The 25544-nt window shown below is 46.7% G+C and overlaps 2 protein-coding genes across 2 annotated transcripts; one reads left to right on the forward strand and one right to left on the reverse strand.

Moving 5' to 3' along the window:
• Positions 1-263: 263 nt before the first annotated feature.
• On the reverse strand, positions 264-1257 carry PRAC2 (PRAC2 small nuclear protein). Its single transcript, XM_023203943.2, is given in 4 exon segments — positions 264-359; positions 362-581; positions 583-622; positions 1191-1257. Coding segments are annotated over 4 exon segments (423 nt in total).
• Positions 1258-2441: 1184 nt separating this feature from the next.
• On the forward strand, positions 2442-3142 carry PRAC1 (PRAC1 small nuclear protein). The gene is given in 2 exon segments (XM_023203989.2): positions 2442-2651; positions 3049-3142. Coding segments are annotated over 2 exon segments (183 nt in total). The 5' UTR covers positions 2442-2562.
• The last annotated feature ends 22402 nt before the right edge of the window (positions 3143-25544 follow it).

The following is a 25544-nucleotide window of genomic DNA, read 5'->3' on the forward strand; positions in this document are numbered from 1 at the left end:
AGAGAGGAAAAAGGCCACAAGAGGGGCTGCCACCGCCACTAACGGAGATGGCCCTGGGTAGAGGCCTTTGGGGGTCTGGGACCTCTGGACTCCCCGTGCTCTAACTCCCACACTCTGCTATCAGGAACTGAAACTTAAGGGTCTTCTCTGTTTTGCACTCGCAATAAATTCAAAGCAAACAAAAGATGTGGAATCTTAGAGATTTATTCCACTAGTGTGCTAGTACCATTAAAAAGACAAGGGCGCCCCCTCCCGGCAGAGGCTCACCACTCCAGGAGAACTTGCGGGCAGTCTTTCATCCCCCGCGGAGCTACCGGCTCCCCGCAGCCTGGGGCCTCCTGGGTACTTACTGGGCTGCGTGTGGCGGCTCCAGGACCCGTCGCCTGCCATTCGACCAGGGCATCGGCAGATGTATTGGTCCAGCCCCCGAGAGACCCAGGAAGAAGGCAAGGAGGTTCGGTACGAGCGATCTCGAATGGAAGAAGGCGGTCAGGCTCCGGGAGCCAGGCCGCAGCGCCATCCGCCTTCTGTCCATGTCTTCGTTAGTAATATATTTATCTTCCTCGCCAAAACAATTCGCGGTGGACCCCCTACTTTTTTTTCGGATTTACTTGTATGGAATCTGTGCAAAGGATACTTAATTTCGTTTTGTATTAAACCCTTTTATTGGAAATCCCTTCCCAAACAGTTTTAGTCTCCCACCTATCCCCGGCCGACCACATTGAAATCTCTCACTTATTTGTGTTTAAATCACAACAAAATCTACAAACCTACACTCGCCTGCAGCTATTTACTTTTAAATAAGGGCTATGTTAAGCTACAGGAGGAAATGTTTTGCTTACCATTCGGACAAACATGTGAACACAATGTCACAATAGGTGAATCCAGACAACGCTCTCACCGATGAATAAACGCAGAGGCACACACATATATACTCCGGAAAATAAGCAGGGTGCCTTTTCACCATCAAGGCACAATTGTACTCTGAGCTGCCCTCCAGACCTTTCCCCTCCCTCGGAGCCAAACGCCACCCCCCGCAGCGAGTCTTTCAGCAAGCTACCAAAAGGGATCGGAGGGTCGCGTCTACGCGGACTCTAGACACGAAATAATTTCTAACTCCAAAGCAAGTGGATGTTATTAGGCCTCCAGAAGCCGAGTAAGGGAGTAGTGGCGCAATGCGTAGAAACTACCTCCGGAAGCTCTTTTGGAATCTCGGTTCCGGCACCCGCAACCCAGAGCGCGAACCTGAGGCTCCATCTTTTGGGTTTTACTCCGGCTGGCGAGAGCTTCGGGGACCCTGCGAGGCAGCCGCCAGCCGAGAATCCGCCCCGCCTTCCCTGCACGCGGTCCTTACTCCAAGTAGTAGTTCCGGGGCCGGAAGGTGGAAAGCCCCCGAAGCAGGAAAGAGCCTCATCCAGACCCCGCAGTTCTCGGGAGCAGCTCCAGCTTTCCTTCCCCAACCCAGAGCAAACTTCTCTTCCCTGCAGCTCCCCTCCTCCCCCTTCATGAAACTTGTATTCAAGGTTCTAAGTGCTGCACTCTAATTAGATTTCCTTCAGGGGAGACCCTGTGCCCCCCAGCCCCACTCCGTCCTGTCTAATAGAAACCCCCGAGCTACAACCGCGAATTAAATAAATGAACTCGTTACCGTAAACTTGCAATAAAGCCCGGAGGCGAATGCTGCGGAGGGGGCAAAAGAAGGTTTCGTTGTTTTTGAAATTTATACCATTCTCACCCTCCCAAACAGTCGCTCTCCAGGAAAGAGGGGAGAAAGCTCAGGAGCGGCCCTGGGCCTCTCGCCCAAGAGCAGGACACCCCGCCCCTCCCCCCCAGGCGCTGGCCTGGGCCTGAGACAGATTTAAAACATCCAATGGGGAACCAATGCCAGGCTTTCTTCCTCTCTCCCTACCAGTTAGTTCTATGCAGAGGGGATGAGGGGGAGGGGACGAAGTGGTCGGGGGAGAGTGAAGGAAAGAATTCCACTATTACCCCCTCTCCTCCCCTAAACTGCCCCCCGAACTGGGAGGGGCACAGGGGATAGCAAAAGAGTTTAATCGCTCCTAGAATAATGCTGGCGCCAGCCTCGGGGGAGGGTCAGGGACTTTGCCATTGGACTTGAAGTTCCAGGCTGGTGGTCTCCACCCCCATTTTCCTAAACGTTTTTTTGGGAAGAGGGAGGATGGTGAGGGGAAGAGAGGACACCTCTGGCCTTGGGAAAGAGGGAGGAAGCCAGTCAAGGGAGGAAGGGCCACAGCAACCAGGAGTTTCCAGGGAGATTCGGAGATTTGCCGGGAGGCGAGGAGGCTGCTGGGAGGAGACACTCCAGCTTTCGCCCCGACTTGCAGCTATAAGGTGGGGAGCCACCAACCGCAGGCCTTCTCACTGAGCCCCGCCCCAGACTCTACAGGGAGGGGGGCACCCAGTGCTGTGCTCCCGTCCTTCCTCTCCAGCCTAAGGTGTGCGAACAGAGCGCCACTGGGAGGCCGAAACCTTCAGGTCAATGCCTGCTTGCGAGCCCAGGCAAGCTGGATTCTGGTCCCCACCTTTGCAGAGAGAACAGCGATGTTGTGCGCCCATTTCTCAGATCAAGGACCGGCCCACCTTACTACCTCCAAGAGTGCTTTTCTCTCTAATAAGGTAAACTAGCTGATCGGTGCGCCAAGGGCGTTACCGATGAATCTCTCAGTATGGTAGCTGCTTCAGGAGGCCCTAGGAGGCGGTCTCCCAGGAATTTGGGAGCCTTCACTGGTTTTGGGAAACAAGGGAAGGGTGAGCAGCAGGCTCTCACCGATACCACCTGGCGGGAACACCTACTCGCTGGTTCCTGGAGAGACCGGCAGCCGCCCTGGGCAGAAAGGGAAAAAGAAAATGTTTCGCAGCACGCGGGACCTGCAGGGCCTGGGCGGTGGAGAGGCTTAGGAGTGGGAACTAGCACCCGCTGTAAGGTCCACCATAAGACTTAATATTTGTCTCCAATCGGATGGAGTCCTGGCACAAGCAAAATTAATATTGTTAATGTTATTATTATTTAAAACTGTAATACTTTACAAAACATCTACTTTGAAAACTGGGTGAGGCCAGGCATGGTGGCTCAACCTGTAATTCCAGCATTTTGGGAGGCCGAGGCAGGCGGATTCCTTGAGCACAGGAGTTGGAGACCAGCCTGGGCAATGTAGCAAGACCCTGTCTCTATTTACATAATAAAATTTTAAAAAAAAGGAAACTGGGTGAAAGTTAACTGTGATTATAACAATTATTATTATTCTTTTTTACTAACTCATCCTTAAGGCAAAAGCTCCGGCCCTTAAAAAAATAAAAACGGGCTAGGCATACTGGCTCATGGCTGTAATCACAGCACTTTGGGAGCCTGAAGTGGGTAGATAACTTGAGGCCAAGAGTTTGAGATCAGCCTGGCCAACATAGTGAAACCTGTCTCTACTAAAAATACAAAAATTAGCTGGGCATGGTGACTCACACCTGTAATTCCAGCTGCTCAAGAGGCTGAGGCACAAGAATTGCTCACACCTGAGAGGTGGAGGTTGAGATTATGCCATTGCACTCCAGCCTGGGTCACAGAGCGAGCCTCTATCTCAAATAATAATAATAATAATTGCACCTTTTTCTCTAGGCCCCTGGCTTCCTTATTCCCTTTCCTGCACCCTCTCAGAAGCTCTGCCTTGGTAAGTGTGGGATCAGTGCCACAGCAGGCATGTGTGTGTACAGGGGTTCTGGGCCCAGCACAGAAGCAGGCTGGGGGCCACATGCTCACATCTTCAGCCAGCCACTGACACTGCCAAGTCATTGGTCCTGGGGTGGACACAGTAATCCACAAAAACACTCAGGACTCACCTAACTCTCTTCTCCCCACAGCTGGCTCCTTCCCTGCCAGTTCCCCCTCCCATAATGACAAAATCCACAATTGAGTGAGCACTTTATAACCTAAAGAAATTGAAACTAAGAGGGTAAGTTACTTGATCTGGGTCCCAAAGCAGGAGGGCTTAACCTCTACCACCAACTGATAAAATAGAAAGCCCAGTGGCTCCTCCATTGTCAACATACCTCTCCCCACAAGGCCCTTCGGATACTAACAAGCACCTGCTTCCATCTGAAGTCACCCAGTTGAGATCACACAGGTGCACCCAAATGCCCTAGACCCAGTCCCTCCTCAGGCACTGGACAGATCTGCATATATGCAAGCACAGGGGAACACATGTGGACATTTATGTCAACCAACTACTCATTTATGGAGTAAGCAAAATCTTCCACTAGGGGTGGAAGACAGGAGGAAAGAGATGGAAATATGCTCTCCCTTCCCACCAGGCCTGACTCCTAGGCTGGTAGATCTTGGGTCTGCAGCTTCCCCATATGTGACCTGAGGCCAGAGGATTATATTCCATGACCAAATGACCACAATCAGAACAAATGGGGAACAGGGCAGGGAACAGAGAATGAGAAGGACACACACACACACACACACACACACACACACACACACACACGCGCGGCTTCTGGGAGGCTTCCCTGGAGAAGATGCTTGGAATATCAAATCCCGGAGGCAAGATGTGAGCAAAGCTCGGAGGAGGAGGAGGCCAGAAAATGCGGGTCGCGGTGGGTAGAAGGACGGTGTGGATCCTCGCTCCAGGTGAGCTAGAGCTGGACGGGCGGAGAGCAGGGGCATCTCACAGGGTCCTGGACCCCCGGGCGAAGCCTGGGCAGTAATCAGATGTCCCCTTGCCCACTCAGACGCTGATCGCCTTACCCCCACCCAGGCGGGCACGCACCCGCGCTACCCGCCAAACTCCGCAGACCCCAGGCGGAGGGCAGAGAAGCAGCTCTCGGTCTGCGGGGTCCGTACCCATCCTGTGGACTCTCAGCTGCCCGACTCTAGGTGGGCCCAGCCCGTCGCCCCCGCCCAAAACCTGCGCGCAGCCTTTGTCAGGTTGATGGCTGAAGCTCACCGCACCTCCCATTCCAGGCAGGGTTTTGTCATTGAACTTGAGTCAGGCAATAAACATTCCTTTACCCCTCCGGAGCCAGGCCGAGACGCGGAGGGGTGGATGGGAAGGGCGGAGGGGGCTGTAGAGGGACGCAGAACGCGAGAGGCCGGGCCTCTCCCACCAAGCCAGCACGGCTTTAGCAAACGGCTTCCAATCCTTGCCTTCCCGGGAACACTCGCCCGGTCTGCAGCTGAAAGCCGGATTCTTGAGGCCCTCCGGCAAGTCAGGCCAATGTTTTGGTCAGGATCGACACGGTGTAACTTTTTCTCTTTTCCTCCTTGGCATTTCATGTTCGTTTACCTTATTTTAGGCAGTCCAATCCTTTATTTTAATAATCAGGATAAACAAATGCGTACACAAACGAATACTAGCTAAGGCTCATGAATTATTAGAGAATGTTCGAGTCGGTCGTAAAGAGGCCGTAGCAGCTCGGTTTTACAAGCGCCCCTCCCTCGGCGGGATTACCCTGGGGGCTGTCGCCCGCCGCGCTATCCGATCCCGGGCTGCCACCAGAGGCTGCCGAGCCCCGCGGATCTCCCAGCCGCCTTCCCAGGACCTGGAAACTTCAGCTTCGCAAATGGGGCGTCTCCCTACTCGGTGGCAGAGGAAATAGCGGCCTGGAGAGCCGTCCCACCCGGGAAACCGGCGCGTCTTTCCCGGCGATCCGCCGACTGCGGAGGCTGCGAGGAGCGGCCTGCTCAGACTGTAGTAGTGCTGCGTGTGTGTGTGTGCGCGGGCGCGCACTCGTGTGTTTAAAGAATTCAGGATCCTGGAGCAAGGGAAGATCAAACACTCGATTCCCGGGTGTCTCCCTGGCTCAGTAACATCCAGTCGAAGGTGAACCGGGCGCGCCGGGGCTCAGGGAGGCGCGGGGGCTACTCCGTCTGGCACCGGGCGCTCCGAGCGCGGGGCTTCCTTTCCACCCCGGAGCCCCCCGCGGCTCAGCGACATCGGCTAACGAGATACTAAATCCGGCGAGGCAACGAAAAGCTCCCGGCCTCGGTATCTGGGGCCAGAGACACCGCAGGGAGGCAGGTCCCCGCCGACAAATCGGAAGAGGCCTGCGGGAGTTAGCCGATAATGCTCTCTCTTTCCTACCCGCCCCCACCAATTTGGCTTTTACCTGCCACAAAGCTTGCTTGAACCAAAGGGGTTTGCGGTCTTCTTTTCTACTTTTGATCCCCAGGCCTTCGCGGCCCGGGAAAGAATCCGTTCAACCCTTCCGCCTTTGTCGGACCTTCGGGGAAAAAAGGCGTGGGCGCCTGGATCAAGTTCACGGACCTGGTCTGCGTCTTTTAGGACAAGCGGGGGCACAGTTCCCATTCTGACGAGGAGGGTTCTAAGCATTTGGGACAGTGTGAGGGCGAAAATGAAGCTGCGAGAAAGGACTTTCAATTTTAATCTATTGCCTTAGTCTCACATCCCCTCCCTCTCCCGCAGCCCTGCAGAGGAGAAATAATCAGATCCGAAGGGAGGCCTTTTATTTGGAAAAATGCGAAGGTCTTATGGAATGAGCTTCCCAGAAATGGTCTTTGGCACGCACTTGGGTAGTTTTGCGTGAGTTCGGTGCCGGCGTTTATGAAAGTTAAGGTTTTACAGTATTCGGCACAACGGTTTCTGTGGAATTCGATTCAGAGCAAAAAAGATCGCATCTACACTGCTTTCCAAAAAGCTTCGGACTCAACACATTGAAGTAATTTTCCCCAACATCCTGGTTCCTACCCTACCCTTCCACCCCCCCCTTTTTTTTACAGCGCCTGATGCAAAATGATATTCCTGCCCCTTAAAAAAAAAAAAAAAGAACCTCAAAGTGGAAAAAAACTATCCCGACCGCATCAAGTAGAATATGGGTCTTAAAACACAGAGCTACCTTTAAAACTTTTTTATGAACAGCCCCTTTTAAATTAAAAAAAAATTTGTTTCAATGTGTATGTGTTATAATTTTCGGCCACTGTTAATAGTTACTTTTTGTTCCCCTTCCCCTCAACCTAGTTATATACAACATAATCTGGTTTGAAAACATAGTGTACATTTTCTGTGTCATAAGCAATTCCTCAAGTTATTGCAGTCTTCTAAGTGCTGTTTTTAGATTGCATATATGCAGTGAAAGAAGTTGTCACAATTTAGAAAACTATTTCCCTAAGGTTAGGCTGTACCCATATTTAAAAAGAGGAGTTTCAGCTGGACACGGCAGCTAACACCTATAATCTCAACACTTTGGAGGACAAGGTGGGAGGATTGCTTGTGGCCAGGAGTTCAAAACCATCATGGGCAATATAGCCAGATTCAGTCCTACAATTTTTTTTTTTTTTAATTGGCCAGGCATGGTGGCGCCTGCCTGTAGTTCCAGCTACTCCGGATGCAGAGGCAGGAAGATCGCTGGGGAGTTTCAGGCTGCAGTGAGTCTTGATCCTGCCGTTGCACTCCAGCCTAGTCTACTCCAGCTTGGTCAACAGAGCAAGACCGTGTATCTAGAAAGCAAATAAATAAAAAGAAGAATTTTTTTTCTTGATGAGAAAAGTAACACATTCTTATTATTAAGAATTTCAAAAATATAAAAATAATTATAAAGAAGGAAATAAAATTCACCCCATATACTACCATCCAAAGTTTACCAGACTACTCTTTTGTTATACTTTCTTCAGTTCTTTTTCCTTGCACATATGTACAATTTCAAAACTGAGATTCTGCAAGATTTTTTTTGTCTTGCCTTTTATTTAATGTTAGATTATGAACATTTCCCAGTGTTATTAAGTATTCTTCAAAAGCATGATTTTAATGATTGCATTTATTTATCTAAAAATCATTTAGATTTTTTGTTTCCATGTTTACTTTTAAAAATAATTCATAAGAGATAAATTGTTATGCCCCTAAGTATGTGTGGTAGAGATGAGAGTAGAATCCCCTGGAATAGGACGCTTCAAAAATTCTGGGTTAAAAATTCCCCCTTCTGAAATAGCCAGGTATGGTGCATACCTGTAGTCCTAGCTACTCAGAAGGCTGAAGTGGCAGGATTGCCTAAGACTGGGAGTTCGAGGCTGCATTGAGCTACGATCACACCACTTCACTCCAGCCTGGGCGACAGAGGGAGACCCTGTCTTCTCCTTCTCTCTCTCTCTCTCTTTTGAGCCAGGGTCTTGCTCTGTTGCCCAGGCTGGACTGCAGTGGTGTGATCACTGTTCACTGTGGTGTCGACCTCCCTGGCTCTAGTGATCCTCCCCCTCCCACCTCAGCCTCCCAAGTAGCTGAGACTACAGGTGTGCACCACCAAGCCTGGCTAATTTTTTGTGTTTTTGGTAGAGATGGGGTTTTGCCATGTTTCCCAGGCTGGTCTCAAACTCCTGGGCTCAAATGATCCTCCTGCCTCGGCCTCCCAAAGTGCTAGGATTACAAGCGTGAGCCACCAGGCCCAGCAGACACTGTGTCTTAAAAAAAAAAAAAAAAAAAAAAAAAAGGACCCATTATTAGGAGGAAATAAAAGTGGGCCTTTTAAGGTGCCCAAATATTCCATGTTTTGATCAAGGTGGTGCTTATGTGCGTGTATACATGTGTAAAAATTCATTAAACTAAACGTTCAAGATTCGTGTGTTTTACTTTTAAATTTTTAACACTGCGCTCCAACCCCCTGAAAGCCTGTATCTGTTTACAAAGAAAAAGAGCAATGCAGGAAATAGGTGGAGGAAGCAAAGAAGGGGTGGAACCAACCAAAACAGGATTGGTTCACGCCTTCCTAGGGTATTATCTTTGGTTCAGAGACCAAAATATTTACCAAAAGTAAATATTTGACGGTTAGTGATGATGGGTGGGTGGGAGGGGGGAGTGCTTGGCCCTTCTTCCCAACCCCAACGCTAGCCAGCCCTTGTTAGATCGAGAGGATTTTTTTCCTATTATGGTTGCACTCCTGTGGCTTTGACCTTCTCTAATGAATAGAAGAGGGATAAAAATAGGGTAGAAAATATTTTAAAAGAGAAAATGAACAGATACGTAGCTGACTCATCTAATACTGTCATGTATTAGATGAAATAGAAACGGGATTTTAAAATATAAAAATAATTTTTTTTTCAGAAATAGATTGATTTTTTATTTATTTTGTAATCTACTTTCAGTTAAAAATACAACAGGCAGAATGTGGGGATGGCAAGGACAGCTGCTTTCGCAGGTGACAATAAGGACCTGGAGGGACTGGAGTGGAGTCTGGTGTCTGAGTCTGGTTTTATTAGCACTGTCGTGTGAGGTCACCCGGGCTGTGTGCTGGCCAGAGCATGTGCTTGGGATGCTGAGGAGAGGGGGAAAAAACCCTTTATGCTATTGGGCACCAGAGTTACTTCCTGTTTGTGCTTCAGATAGGGGACTGCTGCAATGGCTTCACACATTCATATTTAGTGATGACTTCTTTTTTTTTATTGTCATTTTATTCCTTTTTCACTTAAAATCAGGATAAAGTTGGATTTTTAATATTTTATAAAGAAAGACATGAGACACCTTTTCGTGTCACACACACACACACACAAAAACACTGTGGATGTTTTACAAAACAGCTTTCCCTTTTCCAAGTATAACATGTATCCAATAAAGTATATTAATCTTAAGTGTATAGCTTGAAGTTACCTAGTTACCTAGATAACCACCATTCAGAATAAGATAGAAAACATTTCATTTCCTCTATCCCTGTAGGTTCCCTCCAGACCCTTTCCAGTATAATATTCCAGAGATAACTGCTTTTTTTTTTTCTTTTTTTTTGGAGTGTGGCTCACTGCAACCTCTGCCTCCTAGGTTCAAACAATTCTCCTGACTCAGCCTCCTGAGTAGCTAGGATTACAGGTTCCCGTCTGTAATGTAACCATGCCCGGCTAATTTTTCCATTTTTAGTAGAGACAGGGTTTCACCATGTTGGTCAGGCTGGTCTTGAACTCCTGACCCTAGGTGATCCACCTGCCTTGGCCTCCCAAAGTGCTGGGATTACAGGCGTGAGCCACCACGCCTGGCCATAACTGCCATTCTGATCAGTCTCAGATCCCCACATCTATTGACATTGATTTGTTTTGGCTGTTCTTGAACTTTGTATAAGTAGAATTACACAGTGTGTACTCTTTGGGGTCTGGTTTCTTCCAATCAACAAAATGTCTGAGAGATTAATCCATGTTGTTGTGTATATTGGTAGTTTATTCTTTTTAATTGTCCTCTGCTATTCTATTGTATGGATACACCACAACTAGTTTATCCATTCATTTGTTGATGGACATTTGAGTTGTCTGTATTTTTGCCTATTACAAATAAAGCTACTATCAATATTGAACAAGTCTTTCAGTGAACAAATTGAATCATTTCCTATAGAATTTCTGGGTTATAGGGTAGGCATTATATATGTTTAATTTACTCTGTGGTATTTTTATAAGTTAATTATCCATATATCAGTCTCCAATCCCCACAAGCAAGTGGTCAGATTAAAGAACATGATTGATTACATTTGCTTGGATTTCTCTCTCTCTCTTTTTTTTTAAGACGGAGTCTCATTGTGTCACCCAGGCCAGAGAGTGCAGTGGTGCAATCTCGGCTCACTGCAGCCTCTGCAGGTTCAAGCAATTCTCTTGCCTCAGTCTCCCAAGTGGCAGTGATGTGTCACCACACCCAGCTAATTTTTTCTATTTTTAGTAGAGACAGGGTTTCCCCATGTTGGCCAGGCTGGTCTTGAACTCCTGGCCTCAGGTGATCCTCCCACCTTGGCCTCCCAAAGTGCTGGGATTACAGGTGTGAGCCACCACACCTGGCCTCTTTCTTTCATTTCATTCTTTCTTTCACTTTCCAATAAATTTTATTATTAGTCAAGTCATGATTCAGGGTCCCAGGGTGGGGATCGTCATGTACCCAGGTCCCCTTTTACTGCGCTGGGAGAAGGATGGAGGACAGAGGAAAGGTGGGGTGCTGCCAGTTCAGATCTTCCCAGGGAAATGTGCCTTCTGCCCAGTGTTCGTCCCAGGCTGAGACTCAGGATATGGAAATGAGGGACTTGTACACAGGCTGGTACCATTCACACACAGAGACATTGTCCCTTTTAGCAATCATTGCCTTCTCACAGAGGTGGGAGTCCAGGTAGTCCTGCAAGCAGTTCCTGGGCTGGTTCTGGTTGGGGAAGCTGCTGTCAAAGGGAGCAGTCTTGTAGTTTTTGTTTGTTTGTTTTTGAGATGGAGTCTCACTCTGTCACCCAGGCTGGAGTGCAACGGCACGATCTTGGCTCACTGTCACCTCCACCTTGCGGGTTCAAGCAATTCTCCCGCCTCGGCCTCCTAACTAGTATTTTTGTAGAGATAGGGTTTCACCAAGTTGGCCAGACTGGTCTGGAACTCCTGACCTCAGGTAATCCACCTGCCTTGGCCTCCCAAAGTGTGCTGGGATTACAGGTGTGAGCCACCATGCCCAGTCGGTCTTATAGTTCTTGATTTGGGTGTTTGTTTGTTTGTTTGTTTGTTTTTTAGTTAGGGTCTCACTGTGTCACCCAGGCTGCAGTGCAGTGGTGTGATCTTGGCTGACTGCAGCCTCAGCTTCCTGGTATCCAGTGATCCCACCGTCTCAGCTTCCCAAGTAACTGGGATTATAGGCATGTGCCACCATGTCCAGCTAATTTTTGTATTTTTAGTAGAGACGGGGTTTCACCATGTTGGCCAGGCTGGTCTCGAACTCCTGGCTTCAGGTGATCTGCCCACCTTGGCCTCCCAAAATGCTGGGATTACAGGTATGAGCCACCGTGCGCTTAAAGACACCCCTGATGCCTCAGCAGAGATGCCAGTGTCTGACAGAACTGCTTAAATTTCTATCATGAGCTTGTTTTGAAGTCTTCATGGCCTGGATCCTTGGGACAGCAGAGATTTGCATTTGCTCATGGCAGAGCATCAAGACTCATGGCTCTGGTCCTCCCTATGATCTCCCTCCACTGACCCCAATCCTGGGACACAGTCACACCTACAAGTTATGCCCTTGTGGATCTCACCAGACTCCCCTAAATGCAAGCACAATGACTTGAGCAAAGAAGAACTGTGACTGAGGTTAATGGTCAGGGTCAGCAGGGACCAGGGGCCAAAGGGGTTAGTGCCAGAAAGTAGAAGTGATTCTCCTGAGTCCTGATTTGGAATCTGAGTTATGACTCAGGGAATTTATTGCCCCATGGTCTTTTAACAAGAAGCAATCTATCTTCCCCGGCAGAACTTCCATTACTGGTGACAGGTGCCTGGAGCCAGCTTATTAAAAACCGTCATTTCAACCCCCAAAGCGAAGGCCCCACAGTGTGTTGGAATAGAATGCCAATTTCTAGCTCCATATCATAATCTAGGACGTGGGGAGAGTATTATGAGGCATTTTAAAATTCAAGAGGAAGGAAATTCAGTGCTATTTCTGCACTCTGGGTGCAGGGAGCATTAGCATCTTTATTTCACAGGTCAGACTCCCCTATTTCAGCAGGTTAATACAACTTACCGGCTCTTACCTGCTGCCGTGGGCTGGCCCTGCCCTGACCCAAGATAGAACTGCCTCGTTGCTCAGCAGCTGTGGCAGAATAGAATGAGTGTTGGACTTTGAACCAATGGGTTGGATTCAAGTCCTGCTGTGGTCCAGGGAAAAAGCCCTCTTATATAGGTGTGATACTTTTTCATTTTTCAAGTACCTGTGTACTTCACATCTTTTATCTCATGTATGGTGAGGTACAGGGAGAGGGAAAGAATGTCCATTTTACAGAAAGGGTAAATGGATATTTTGGAGGCAGTTCCTTCTTGTTATTGGAGGTGAGAGGAGCCTCCCCTCATTGGTGTTTTTTTGTTTTTGTTTTTGTTTTGAGACAGAATCTTGCTCTGTCGCCCAGGCTGGAGTGCAGTGGCATGATCTCAGCTCACCACAACCTCTGCTTCCGGGGTACAAGCGATTCTCCTGCCTCAGCCTCCTGAGTAGCTGGGATTACAGGTGCCCACCACCACACCTGGCTAACTTTTGTATTTTTAGTAGAGACAGGGTTTCACCACGTTGGCCAGGCTGGTCTCGAACTCCTGACATCAGGTGATCCACCCGTGTTGGCCTCCTGAAGTGCTAGGATTATGGGTGTGAGCTGCTGTGCCTGGCAGGCTTTTATTTTAATTTAATTTAATTTTATTTGAGATGGGATATTGCTGAGTCGCCCTGGCTGGCATACAGCGGCACAATCATCACTCAACAGCAACCTTGAACTCCCAGTCTCAAGCGATCCTCCCCCTCCCTCTTTGGAGTAGCTAGGACTACAGGTGCATACCACCACACTTAGCTAATTTTTTGTATTTTTTGTAGGGTTTCCCTATGTTGCCCAGGCTGGTCTCGAACTCCTGGGTTCAAGTGATCTGCCAGCCAGCCTTCTAAAGTGCTAAGATTACAGGCGTGAGCCACTGCACCTGGCCCCCATTGGCTTTTGTCTCCAAATCTTTTCTGTGCAGCTTTGAGAGCAGCTCTGAGAAATTTGGATGGGAGGGAGAGGAATCATGGGGGAGACTGTTCCTGGAGCTCTATCAGGATTGAGCCAGGTTTTCTGCCTCCATAGAGCTTCTCTACCAGTGTGGTCTTCCAGGGGAACTTCCTGGCTGAATTATTCAAACTGTTAGTGAACTTTCTGTGTCACACAGGCCTGGGTGTGCTTAGGCACAGTAAAAGGGAAATCTAAGCAAATGATATGAATGGTCAGGTCAATACTTGGCCACACAATTGAACAAAGTGCATTTTTAGCACGTTGGTAGACATCCCATTGAAAATGCTTGGCATGGAAGCATGGGAATTGAGGAAACTGGTTACTTAGATATGACAATGGCAGAGATCCCCCTAAGGGGTGAAGTTGAAGGATAATTTACAGCTGTATCAGAGCAAAATATCTATGATTTTATGAGTTTTGGTTTCTATCTTAATGATCTGCATGCATTTGACATGGTTGCCATGGAATGTCAGATGTTTCACAATGAATGTGGATGATTTAATATTCTTTGACAATTTATAGCAGTTAAATAAAACTGCCCTAAAAAGTTTTGTCCTTCTGGGAGTTTGGGGAGCACATGCTGTGTCCCTCTTCTTGTCCCTCCTTATCCTGGCAGTCTACCTGATTATTTTCTTCTGCCTCTTCTCCCCTTTATAAAATATTTGGATAAGCAACACAAACTCATCTAAATTTCCAGTTGTTTTAATACCTCAGTAACGTGTAGAAAACTAGTGCCTGTGTATCTAATTGAATTTTTCATCTAGATGTTTGGTGCCACGTGGTCTGAGGCTTGGGAGAGCTGAAAACCTGGTTGTCAGGGGCCCTTGCGGAGTATGTGTACATTGTGCCCAGCCCAACCAGCATTGGGCTGGGCACAATGGCTCATGCCTGTAATCCCAACCGGAGGCAGAGGTGGGTGGATCACTTGAGGTCAGGAGTTGGCCATCAGTGTGGCCAACATGGTGGAACCCTGTCTGTACTGAAAATGCAAAAATTAGCTAGGCTTGGTGGCACACACCTGTAATCCCAGTTACTCAGAAGGCTGAGGCAGGAGAATCACTTGAACCTAGGAGGCAGAGGTTGCAGTGAGCCTAAATTGCACCACTGCACTCCAGTCTGGGTGACAGAGTGAGATGTTGTCTCAAAAAAAAAAAAAAAAAAAAAACAAAAAAAAAAAATCCAAAGGTAAGAATAAAAACAAAAAAATAAAACCAGTGTTGCTTCATTCCCAGATTGGCCAAAGGTGGGGCTCACTCGGCCTTAGAGACGGAACTACTTTCTGGGCTTTGGACCTAAGAATCAACTGTCTCCCTTCCTAATGCCCTTTCTCTGAACGGTCAGCCATGGCTCTAAAACAGAGGAGTCCCCATTCACGTGTAAAGCCACAAGGGATTCCCCAGAGGAGCGGCTCCTTCAACCCAGGTGTGAGTAACCAGAGACTGTTGTTTCATTTTAGAGATGATTTAGATGATAGATGCAAGCCCTTTCTCAATAAAAACATTTTATTTGTCTCCCAGAAGGTTTCCTTGGAAGCATCTCAATATGCCCCATATACTATTTTTACTCTGAATGTTTCCATGGCCCAGAATCATATTTGGCACAGCTGTTAGGTATAAGTGTGATTCTGGGCTGAGGGGTCTTCCTCCAACTTGGCAAGGGTTTTTCCAGTGGCTGGGCTGAGGGTGCCATCTCTGCCACCTCAGCTCATTAAAGAGGCAGATGGGCCAGGCACGGTGGCTCACGCCTGTAATCCCAGCACTTTGGGAGGCCAAGGTGGGTGGACCACCTGAGGTCAGGAGTTCAAGCCCAGCCTGACCAACAAGGAGAAACCCCGTCTCTACTAAAAATACAAAATTAGCCAGAGGTGGTGGTGCATGCCTGTAATCCCAGCTACTTAGGAGGCTGAGGCAGAAGAATTGCTTGAACCCGGGAGGCAGAGGTTTCAGTGAGTTGAGATTGCGCCATTACATTCCAGCCTAGGCAACAAGAGTGAAACTCCGTCTCAGTAATAAAAAAATGAGGCAGATAAGGCTCACTCTGTAGTTTCTACCATACCTCAATCTATATCCTCAGCTCCCTAAAAGCAGAAAACTGCAGCACTGCAGGAGAATCTGGTTAGAAAGGCAAGTGGGAATGAAGCATTTCCTTTACTTGGCTTGAATCTCCAATGGGAGAACAGACCCTAGTAATGATACATCATCAACTCCCAGTTACCTGAAATAAAATGTTCTGCCATGGACTTCTCTTGGTTTGGCTAATCTTTTTCTCTCCTCTCCTCTCCTCTCCTCTCCTCTCCTCTCCTCTCCTCTCCTCTCCTCTCCCCTCCCCTCGCCTCCCCTCCCCTCCTCTCTTCTTCTCTCCTCTCCTCTCTCTTTTTTCCTTTCTTTCTCTCTTTTGATGGGGGTCTCACTATGTTGCCCAGGCTAGACTTGAACTCCTGCACTCAAGTGATCCTCCTGCCTCAGCCTCTTGAGTAGCTGGAACTACAGGTGTGTACTATTGCACCCAGACTTGGCCAGTCTTGATCCACACTGTTGACATCAATGACTTTATCCTCTGGACCTGACTCTTCTGTTGTCCTCAGCCCTGCCGTGGTTGACTTCTTCTAAACGCAGGGAGCTAGAAGTCAGAGAAATATGTGATCTTGCTTTCTCTGCCATGATGTTCCAAAGAGGCACTGGGGTACGATTGAGAGTTGTGAAATTCAGCAGACCCTCTTTAGTCAGCCTTCATGGTATGTTGTCTGGTAAACTGACTTCAGGATAGAAGGTATGGCACAAGTGCCTAACTGTTCATAGGTGCTGGACAAATGTTGGTTGAATGAATAAATAAGTGAGGAGTGAATAAATCAATATATTCCAAGGATGTCACCATACAGTTACAGAGTCACTACGTGCTGAAATTGCATTCCTAAGTGAAACTATACATCATTTTTATAATAAAGTAAAAGTTTATCTGATGAAAGTTGTCTTTCATTGGTAACCAAGAGATAAGATTTATAGCATTTCATGAAATGCCTGTCCTACCACCCGCACCTTCTCTCCTTGTTCCTATATGTCATTTCTTTATCCCAAACACTTCACTGTTCCCTTCTCCAAAGCCTTCAGTATAAGGCCTGAGCTCTGATGGGCCCCAGGGCCATATAACATCAAATTCCTATCTGTCTTTTCAGGCTTAATACCTCACCCTGTGCAGTCCTTCATTGTGAGGACTTCATGATGTTGCCTCATTTAATCCTTCTAACAATGCAGGAGATAATTTTTATCCCATTCCACAGATGAAGAACTGACTAGCTAGTAGGATTAGAACCAGGACTTAAATCCAGGTGGATGATCCCAGTTCTCTGTTTCCCACTGCACATACTGCCCCTCCAGCTGTATCCTTACCCAACCCCCTGGGCTTCTGCCTTTCACTTCCTTGTATATGCCATGTGCCAGAACTTTCTCACCTTGAGTCTCTGACCACATGAAACCCTCCACTTCCCCAGCTCTGTGTGTGCAGAATCCCATCCATTCTGTGAAGTTCAGCTCAGGCACCATCCCCATCATGAGTCCTCAAGGTTGGATTTAATCTCCTCCCTCTTCTATGCTCTCATTGTACCTTGATTTTACTTATTTTATTTATTAGTTTTTTGAGACAGGGTCTCGCTCTGTCACCCCAGGCTGGAATGCAGTGGCACAAACCATGACTCACTGCAGCCTCAACATCCTGGGCTCAAGCAAACCTCCTACCTCAGCCTCCCATGTAGCTGAAACTACAGGCACACACCACCACACCATGCCCAGCTAATTTTTTATTTTTTGTGCAGACAGGGTCTCCCTATGTTGCCCAGGCTGTTCTCGAACTGCTGGACACAAGCGATCCTCCTGCTTTGGCCTCCCAAAGTGCTGGGATTACAGGGATGAGCCACCATACCTGGCTGACTTTACTTATTTAAAAATATTCAGCCCTCTAGGGCCGGGCGCGGTGGCTCAAGCCTGTAATCCCAGCACTTTGGGAGGCCGAGACGGGCGGATCACGAGGTCAGGAGATCGAGACCATCCTGGCTAACCCGGTGAAACCCCGTCTCTACTAAAAAATACAAAAAACTAGCCGGGCGAGGTGGCGGGCGCCTGTAGTCCCAGCTACTCCGGAGGCTGAGGCAGGAGAATGGCGTAAACCTGGGAGGCGGAGCTTGCAGTGAGCTGAGATCCGGCCACTGCACTCCAGCCCAGGAGACAGAGCCAGACTCCGTCTCAAAAAAAAAAAAAAAAAAAATATTCAGCCCTCTATAGCATGGCTGAATGTGGATGAGCCTGTTGGGCTTTGTCACTAGACTGTCTTCAGATCCTTGAATATGGGGATAGCGATTGTGTCTTGTTCACCCGTGTATGTTCCACAGTGCCCAGCGGGCACATAGCACATGGTAATCACTCCATAAACATCCGTTAATAAAATAATGTTTTTATTATCAAGTGAAAAAAGAAAGTGCAGAATGGAATTATGGTAGTCTACCTTTTGTGTAGTAAGGGGAAAAATAGGAATATATTATCACAATAATTTTCATTTGCATAAAGACACTCTGGAAGGACATAGAAGAAACTAATCACAATGGTTTCCCCTTTCAAAGCACAATGGAGAGACCAGGAGAGGTGGAGACAGTGTGAGAGACAGATTTTTTTACTTTATACATTTTTATAGTTTCTTAAAATCATGAGAATATATTTATTTAAAAAATAAAAAAGATAGCTGAAGTGGTTTAGACATCAGGGCTGTTTTTGATGCTGTCCCTGCACTTCTGACATAGCAATATCCACAAAATGTCATTAGCCTATCAACTCTATCGCAGTGGCAGGGCTGCCCCTGCATAAGGTGATAAAACTTTACTTGATATATCAAAGGCCAGGCAGTGGGTGGGAAGAGAGGGAGGGAGAGAAACAGAAGGGAAAGGGAGGGGTAAGAGAACAGAGTGAAATATGGGGAGAAAGAAAGAGAAGCGAGAGACTGGAAAAAAGATGGAGACAACAGAGGGAAAAAGGAGAAAATCAGACTTAAGAAGATCGATAAAAGAAGAGAGAATGAGAGAGAAAGCATGTGCCTGGGAAAGGCTTGGAGGGAAACTCCAAAATCAGGCCACTTCCAAAAAACTCACACACTGGGTGAGACAAGCCCATCTCGCCAGAGGCCTGCTGGACTGTGAGACGAGGATGAGGCTCCACATTGAAGGAGCAGAGTGTCATCAAACGTATGGCCCCAGCTGCCCCACCAGATGTGGGCAGCCCTCCCTAGTACCGCCTCTACAGCATGAAGCAACAGAGAGAGGCAGGGTCCTCCGGGCTTCCATGGATCTTCTCAGGGCCCAATCCCAGTTTACCTTCAGGAGTTGATTTCCCAAGGGCAGGTACCTTTGGCAGCCTGAATCATGTGACCTCCGGGGATAGTGTAGTCCATCAGAAACACATCTGTCCTGCTATTGGTAATGGGGGTGATTGCCAGAGGACTACCCCTGGCTTCAGGTTCCTTGCTTAACAACTCTGGGGAGGTGTGGCTGGTACAGTCTTGGCTCCAGAATCTCCCTTCCTGGGTGGAGAGGGTTTTGAAAAGGAAGAGAGAGGGCTAGGGCAGGAGTTAAAGTTGTTGGTGGGAGAACTCTGGCTTTAAGGATGGATGTCCAGTTCCAGACAGGATGAGGCTCTCTGCTCTCCACTATGGACAGTTTCCATTCAATTGGCAGAACATCAGCAAAAGAGGAATTCAACAGCATCTTGTTAAAAGGGGTTAAAAAAAAAAAGTTGCATTCTGACTTTTGCCCAGAATGCCCTCTCTAACTAAAACCAGCTAGGAAGTTCTCTTCTGTCACCCATCACCTGGGTGCCTGGCTTCTATCCCCTTCTACATATTTTTCTCAGCGAAAGTCCTGTCCTCAGGCTACACACTGGATTTTGGGTGGAGGGGACATTTATTTCCTAGGGCTTTTGAAGCCTTTCCACTCCTCCCTTTGGAGACGACAGAGAGAGTTGCCTGACTGCTAATGGGAGAATGCGGACCCCAAAATCCTCTGAAAGCAGGTAAGATCGTGTGTTCCTCCATTTAAATCTTCTGTGGTTTATACCTCCTTGAGCTTTTGGGAATAACAGACACTAGTCTTCTACGACCATATACTTCTCAGCTTTGTCTTTAGAGGCTTTGGTTCTTCTCTGATTATCTGTGTCCTTACTGAGGTTGACTCCGCAGATTGTCTCCACTCTAGACCACAAGGATGCTGATCAGATTCATGTTTTCTCTGATCTCTCCCTTGACCTCCGAGCTATTATTTCCTGCCGTCTTGAAACCTCCTTCTATCCTTCCTGTCCTGCCCTTGCTCTCCTCGGAGGTCTGCTGGGGAGGTGCTCTCCTCTGAGGAAGGAAGGCTTCTGAATGGTTAAGATAACTTTTCTTTAAAGATATACCCGACCTGCCTTTGTGGACCCAGCTGTCAAGGGCAGCACTGTGTCTGGATATGAGTTGTATTTGCCAAGATGTAGCATGAAGCTGAGTTGGGGAGGATATGGGGAGCGGCGTGAAGAGAGAGCAGGATTAGAGGCGCAGGAGACTCTAGATGAACATCCTAGATTTGATATCTATCTCTGCCCCAGTCCTCTGACCAGTTGGACCCAACATCTGGATGTAAGCTGAAAAAAAAAAAGAAATGAAAAAACGAGCTCATAATCCAGACATTTGGTTTGCATGCCACTGAACATCTGGACACCAGAAAATATCTGGTTTGGGAACCGTGACTTTCAGTTTCCTTCAAATTTTTGGAAACCTGTAGTCATATTGGATTGCTTGAAGAACTTAAACACATCTTTAACTCTTGCACATCTTTAGAGGATCATTATCTAGCTAATTCATACTTTTCAAGACTTCACAGCAGGTAAAGGAAAAATCCACAGTCCAAGAGATTCAGATCACTGAGTGTGGTTGGGGAAGACATGACCTCTATTTACTTCAGAGGACAAAGAGAAATCTCTAGAGAGCATTCTTCCCCTTCTCTCCCCACTCCCACCACTCAGGATATGTATTGGAACATCCTCTCCTTTGTCCATCAGGCAAATGAAATCCCAGGCAGACTGGTGCTTGGATACCAGGGCAGCGATGAAGCCTGAGTTCGTTGACTTTAATAAGCTCTGCTTTATTGGCCATCCAGTAACCACCTAAGGAGCTGGTCTAGGAAATGAGGCAGGATCCAGGCCACTCTGGGCTCCATGCAGCCTTCTTTTTCCAGGACACTGCTTATCTTGGCTTTGGAGTGGTTTTCCCAGCCCATCTCTGACCCGACACAGAACATAATCATTAGCTCTCTTGCCCAAATCGTCAGTTTTTCGGTAACAGCATGATTCTTCTCCTCCTCCGGGAGGAGGCCAGGGTGGGATAGAGATGACCTTGTCCAAATGGTCTTGGGAAGTTTGGGCCCAGCCGGAAGATGCTGAGAAGGTCTGACTCTGATGGGCAACATCTTCCTAAATGCCAGTTGAATAGCTTTGTAGATGCCTGCAGCTTCTCAGTTCCCTCTCCTACTAATTCCTCTCAGAATCCTCAGAACAACTGACAACATTGTTATCATTTTTCTCATTTTGCAGGCAAAGAGACTGGGGCTCAGGGAAGTCACACGCAATCGGCCTAAAGTCACACAGCTCTTTAGCACTGGAATTGGGGTCCGAACCTGGACTGCCTGATTTGAAGCCTTGTGCTCTCCATTCTACCCTGAGGTGCACAATATTCACTGTAGAGACAGGACCAGCCTTCGTGAGGCAGGAGTCAATAGCTAAATGTGAGAGGAAAAAGAGAAGTGAGTTGGGGTAGTTATGGGAGGCTTTCATGAAGAGGTGCTACTTGGGCCTCAAAGGAAAAGCAGGATTTGACTAGAGGAAGGGGAAGGCATTTCAGCCAGTGAATGGTGTGAGCAAAATATGTAGGCAGAAATGGGCATGGGCAGTTCACAGCCCAACAGGAGGGTTGATTGCTTAACTGGTATTCTTTTTTTAATTCTTTAATTGGTATTATTGACTAATTGGTATTCTTTATTTTATGCTTGAGTTTTATTTGAAATGCTCCTTTTCTATACAATCATCTAAATATTTAACAAATAATTTGGAACTTTTGACAGCATTCTAAATATAAACTTTTAAATATTCCTTCTAAACAAAAATATTCTTTCTAAAACCGAAAATGTGTGTGAAATAGATTTTTTTCCAAACCAGAACAGATATTCCTTGCTTGAAATGCTACTTCTTTTTAATTATTGGTATTCTGATTCCAAATAATAACCAGAAATGGGAGGAACTGAAAAATCCACAAATGGGCCCCATGGAAAAGAGTTAGCCTTTGGCTACATCTGGAGAGCTCCAACACCTGATTAAAACTATAACAGACACAGGATCTTTTCCTGCCCCGTATTTCTCCTTGATCTCCCTCACTTCAACACTAGTGGAGCCAGATGCAACACAGAAAATAAAGGGGAACTGAGTGCTGTAGTCCCAGCTATTTATGAAGCCAAGGCAAGAGGATCGCTTGAGCCTAGGATTTGAGTCTAACCTGGGCAATATAGCGAGTCTCTAGCTCTAAAAATAAATAGAAAAGAAAGAGGGATACAGGGGAGGAGAAAAGAGTAAGGAGGGGAAATAGTAAAGAAGTTAACCAAGACTCCCAGACCCCCACTTTCTACCATAGATATAGATAGGCCCTGAGATAGGTCCAAGTTTGGGAGGGCAAAAGATTAGATTGGACAAGAGTTCAAAGGATTGATGTTAATAGAAACAAACATACATGCACATATTTATAACTGACAGGGATTGAAAAGGCTATGAATCTGCCTAAAATTTCATCTAGAAGAATGAGGCCACAGGCCAGTTTGAAAGGGATAGTCGTGAGAAAGAATAAAATTGCTTTCTGCTTGCCCTCTTGTGAGTTTGCCTTGTTTAAAATCAGAGAGACAGAGAATTCCACTCCAGGAAAACAGAGGAACTGTACTTCTCCCTATTCCTCCTCCTAAATACAGCTAAGAACTCTGGACATTGTCTATAAAACAGACATTAGAAGACTAGGAAAGATACAAAGACGGCAGACAGGCTGTGGACCTGGGCTGAGGAAAACATGGTGGTGCGTTCTCTCGATTTTCTTTTGGTGTCATATATCCAAGGCTTGGAGCAGCAACCCAGAGATGCCAATGGGTTCAGACAGGAGGAGAAGAAGAAAGAGAAGGAAGAGCCTGAATAAAAGCCTGCTCTCACTAGCCAAAAGACTAGGAAAGGGACAGAAGACAGAAAAACAGCAAGACAGAAAACTTTGAAGACAATAACTGTTCTGCTCCAATCAAACACTACAGAAAAAACTGTGGTCCCACCCACACCAGCAAAGGTTGAGGGAGAAGCTGAGACTTTCACGCTTTTGAAGGCAAAGCTGTAACAAGGCCCCCTAGCACCTCTACTGGGTGGTGTCAGAGGAGGCCATGTAGAGATCAGGGACTTTTATCCTTGTAGGCCTGTATCCACATCCCTGGGTCCCACCCCCACCTCCCCAGTGTAAACCAGTGTCAATGGAAACTACATGGGAAACCTACTCTTCACGTGGAAGCAATGAGATGTCCTTCTCCCTTCCCACTAGAGTAGAGACCTAGTAAAGAGGCAGGACTTTCATCATTATGTAGTAGTAACAAGGCTATCCCCACCATGATATCAGCAGAAACCATGTGGGGAGGCAGAACTCCCACCCCTGACCAGCAGTAATGAGAAATACCCACTCCTTCAAGTGTCAATGGAGGCCAAGTGGAGAAGCTGGATTTCTACCTCTACCTGGCAATAAAGAAGTAACAGTCCCCCACCCATCCTGTGTAGGAGCAGGGTCAGAGAAAACCAGCTAAGACTGAAGACTTAAATAAGATCCAGAGCCTATAAAATAATATGAGATATCTAGGTATCAATTGAAAATCACGCATGATACCAAGAATCAGAAAAATCTCAAACTGATTTTAAAAAAGACAATCAACAGATGCCAATACAAAGATGAGAGATGTTAACATTATCTGACAGACTTTAAAGCAGCCATCATAGAAATGCTTCAACAAGTAATTAAGAACACACTTGAAACAAAGCAAAAAAAAAAAAAAAAAAAAAAAAGAAAGTATTAGTAAAGAAACAGAAAATATAAAGAAGAGCTAAATGGAATGTTTAAACCTGAAAAACATAATAACCAAAGTAAAAAAAACCTCAGTAAATGGACTAAACAGTAGAATGGAGGGGACAGAGGAAAGAACAAGTGAACCTGAAAATAGAATAATTAAAAATCACTCCATCTGAAAAACAGAGAGAAAACAGTTTGAAGAAAATGAATAAAGTCACATGGACCTGTGGAACTAGATGAAAAGATCTAAAATTCATGTAATCAGAATCCTGGAAGAAATAAGAAAGAGGGCACAACTAAAAAAAGTACTCAAGAAGTAATGGCTGGCCAGGCACAGTGGCCCACGCCTGTAATCCCAGCACTTTGGGAGGCTGAGGTGGGTGGATCATTTGAGGTCAGGAGTTTGAGACCAGCCTAGCCAACATGGTGAAACCCCGTATCTAATAAAAATGCAAAAATTAGCCAGGTGTGGTGGCAGGTGCCTGTAGTCCCAGCTGCTCAGGAGACTGAGGCAGGAGAATCGCTTGAATCCAGGAGGCAGAGGTTGCAGTGAGCCGAGATCGCGCCATCGCACTGCAGTCTGGGTGGCAGAGCGAGACTCCATCTTAAAAAGGAAAAAAAAAAAACAAAACAAAAAACTCCCCAAATTTGGCAAAAAAGAGCCCCATTAGCCTACAAATTCAAGAAGCTGAGTGAAAAGGATAACACATCAAAACAGGATTAACTCAAGAAATACATACCAAGATATATTAAAGTCAAACTTCTAAATATTAGAGGCAGGCCGGGCGTGATGGCTCATGTCTGTAATCCCAGTAATTTGGGAGGCCGAGGCAAGAGGATCACTTGAGCCTAGGAGTTCAAGATCAGTCTGGGTAACAGTGAGACCTTGTTTCTACAAAATTAAAAAAATAAAAATTAAAGGCAAAGAAAACTCTTGAAAGCAGCAAGACAGAAATGATACTTTACCTGTAGAGAAAAATAATTCAAACAGCAGCAAATTTTTAAAAAGAAACCATGGGGGTCAGAAGGAAATAGCACAATATTTTCAAGTGCTGAAAGAAAACAAATAGTCAACCCAGAATTCTATTGCCTGTGAAACTGTATTTCAGAAATAAAGAGTAAAGCAAGATATTCTCAGATGAAGAAAAACTAAGAGAATTTGTCACAAGCAGACATACCCTAAAAGAATGCTAGATAAATTTCTCTAAAAAGAAAGAAAACAAACATCAGGAAGGGAGAAAGAATATAGTGAGCAAAGACATGGGTAAATATAAAACACTTTTCTTCTTCTTCTTTTTTTTTTTTTATTATACTCTAAGTTCTGGGGTACAGGTGCAGAATGTGCAGGTTTGTTATATAGCTATACACATGCCATGGTGGTTTGCTGCACCCATCAACCCGTCATCTGCATTAAGTATTTCTCCTAATGCTATCCCTCCTCTAGCTCCCCACTCCCCAACTGGCCCTGGTGTGTGATTGCCCCGCCCTGTCCATGTATTCTCATTGTTCAAAAACACATTCTTTCTTCTTCCCCGTCCCTTCTCTTCCCCTTCCTCCTCCTCTTCCTCCTCCTCCTCAATATAGGGTCTCACTCTGCCACCCAGACTAGAGGGCAGTGGCACAATCTTGGCTCACTGCAACCTCCATCTCCCAGGTTCAAGCTATTCTCATGCCTCAGCCTCCTGAGTAGCTAGGATTACAGGTGCCCACCACCACACCTGGCTAATTTTTGTATTTTTAGTAGAGACAGGTTTTTGCCATGTTAGCCAGGCTGGTTTCAAGCTTCTGACCTCAAGTGATCGGCCCACATCGTCCTCCCCAAGTGCTGGTATTACAGGTGTAAGCCACCATGCCCAGCCGCCGCCGCTGCCGCCGCCTCTTCCTCTCCTTCTTCTTCTTCTTCTTCTTCTTCTTCTTCTTCTTCTTCTTCTTCT

Source organism: Piliocolobus tephrosceles, chromosome 16 (assembly GCF_002776525.5).
Source record: "Piliocolobus tephrosceles isolate RC106 chromosome 16, ASM277652v3, whole genome shotgun sequence".
Lineage (NCBI taxonomy): Eukaryota > Metazoa > Chordata > Mammalia > Primates > Cercopithecidae > Piliocolobus > Piliocolobus tephrosceles.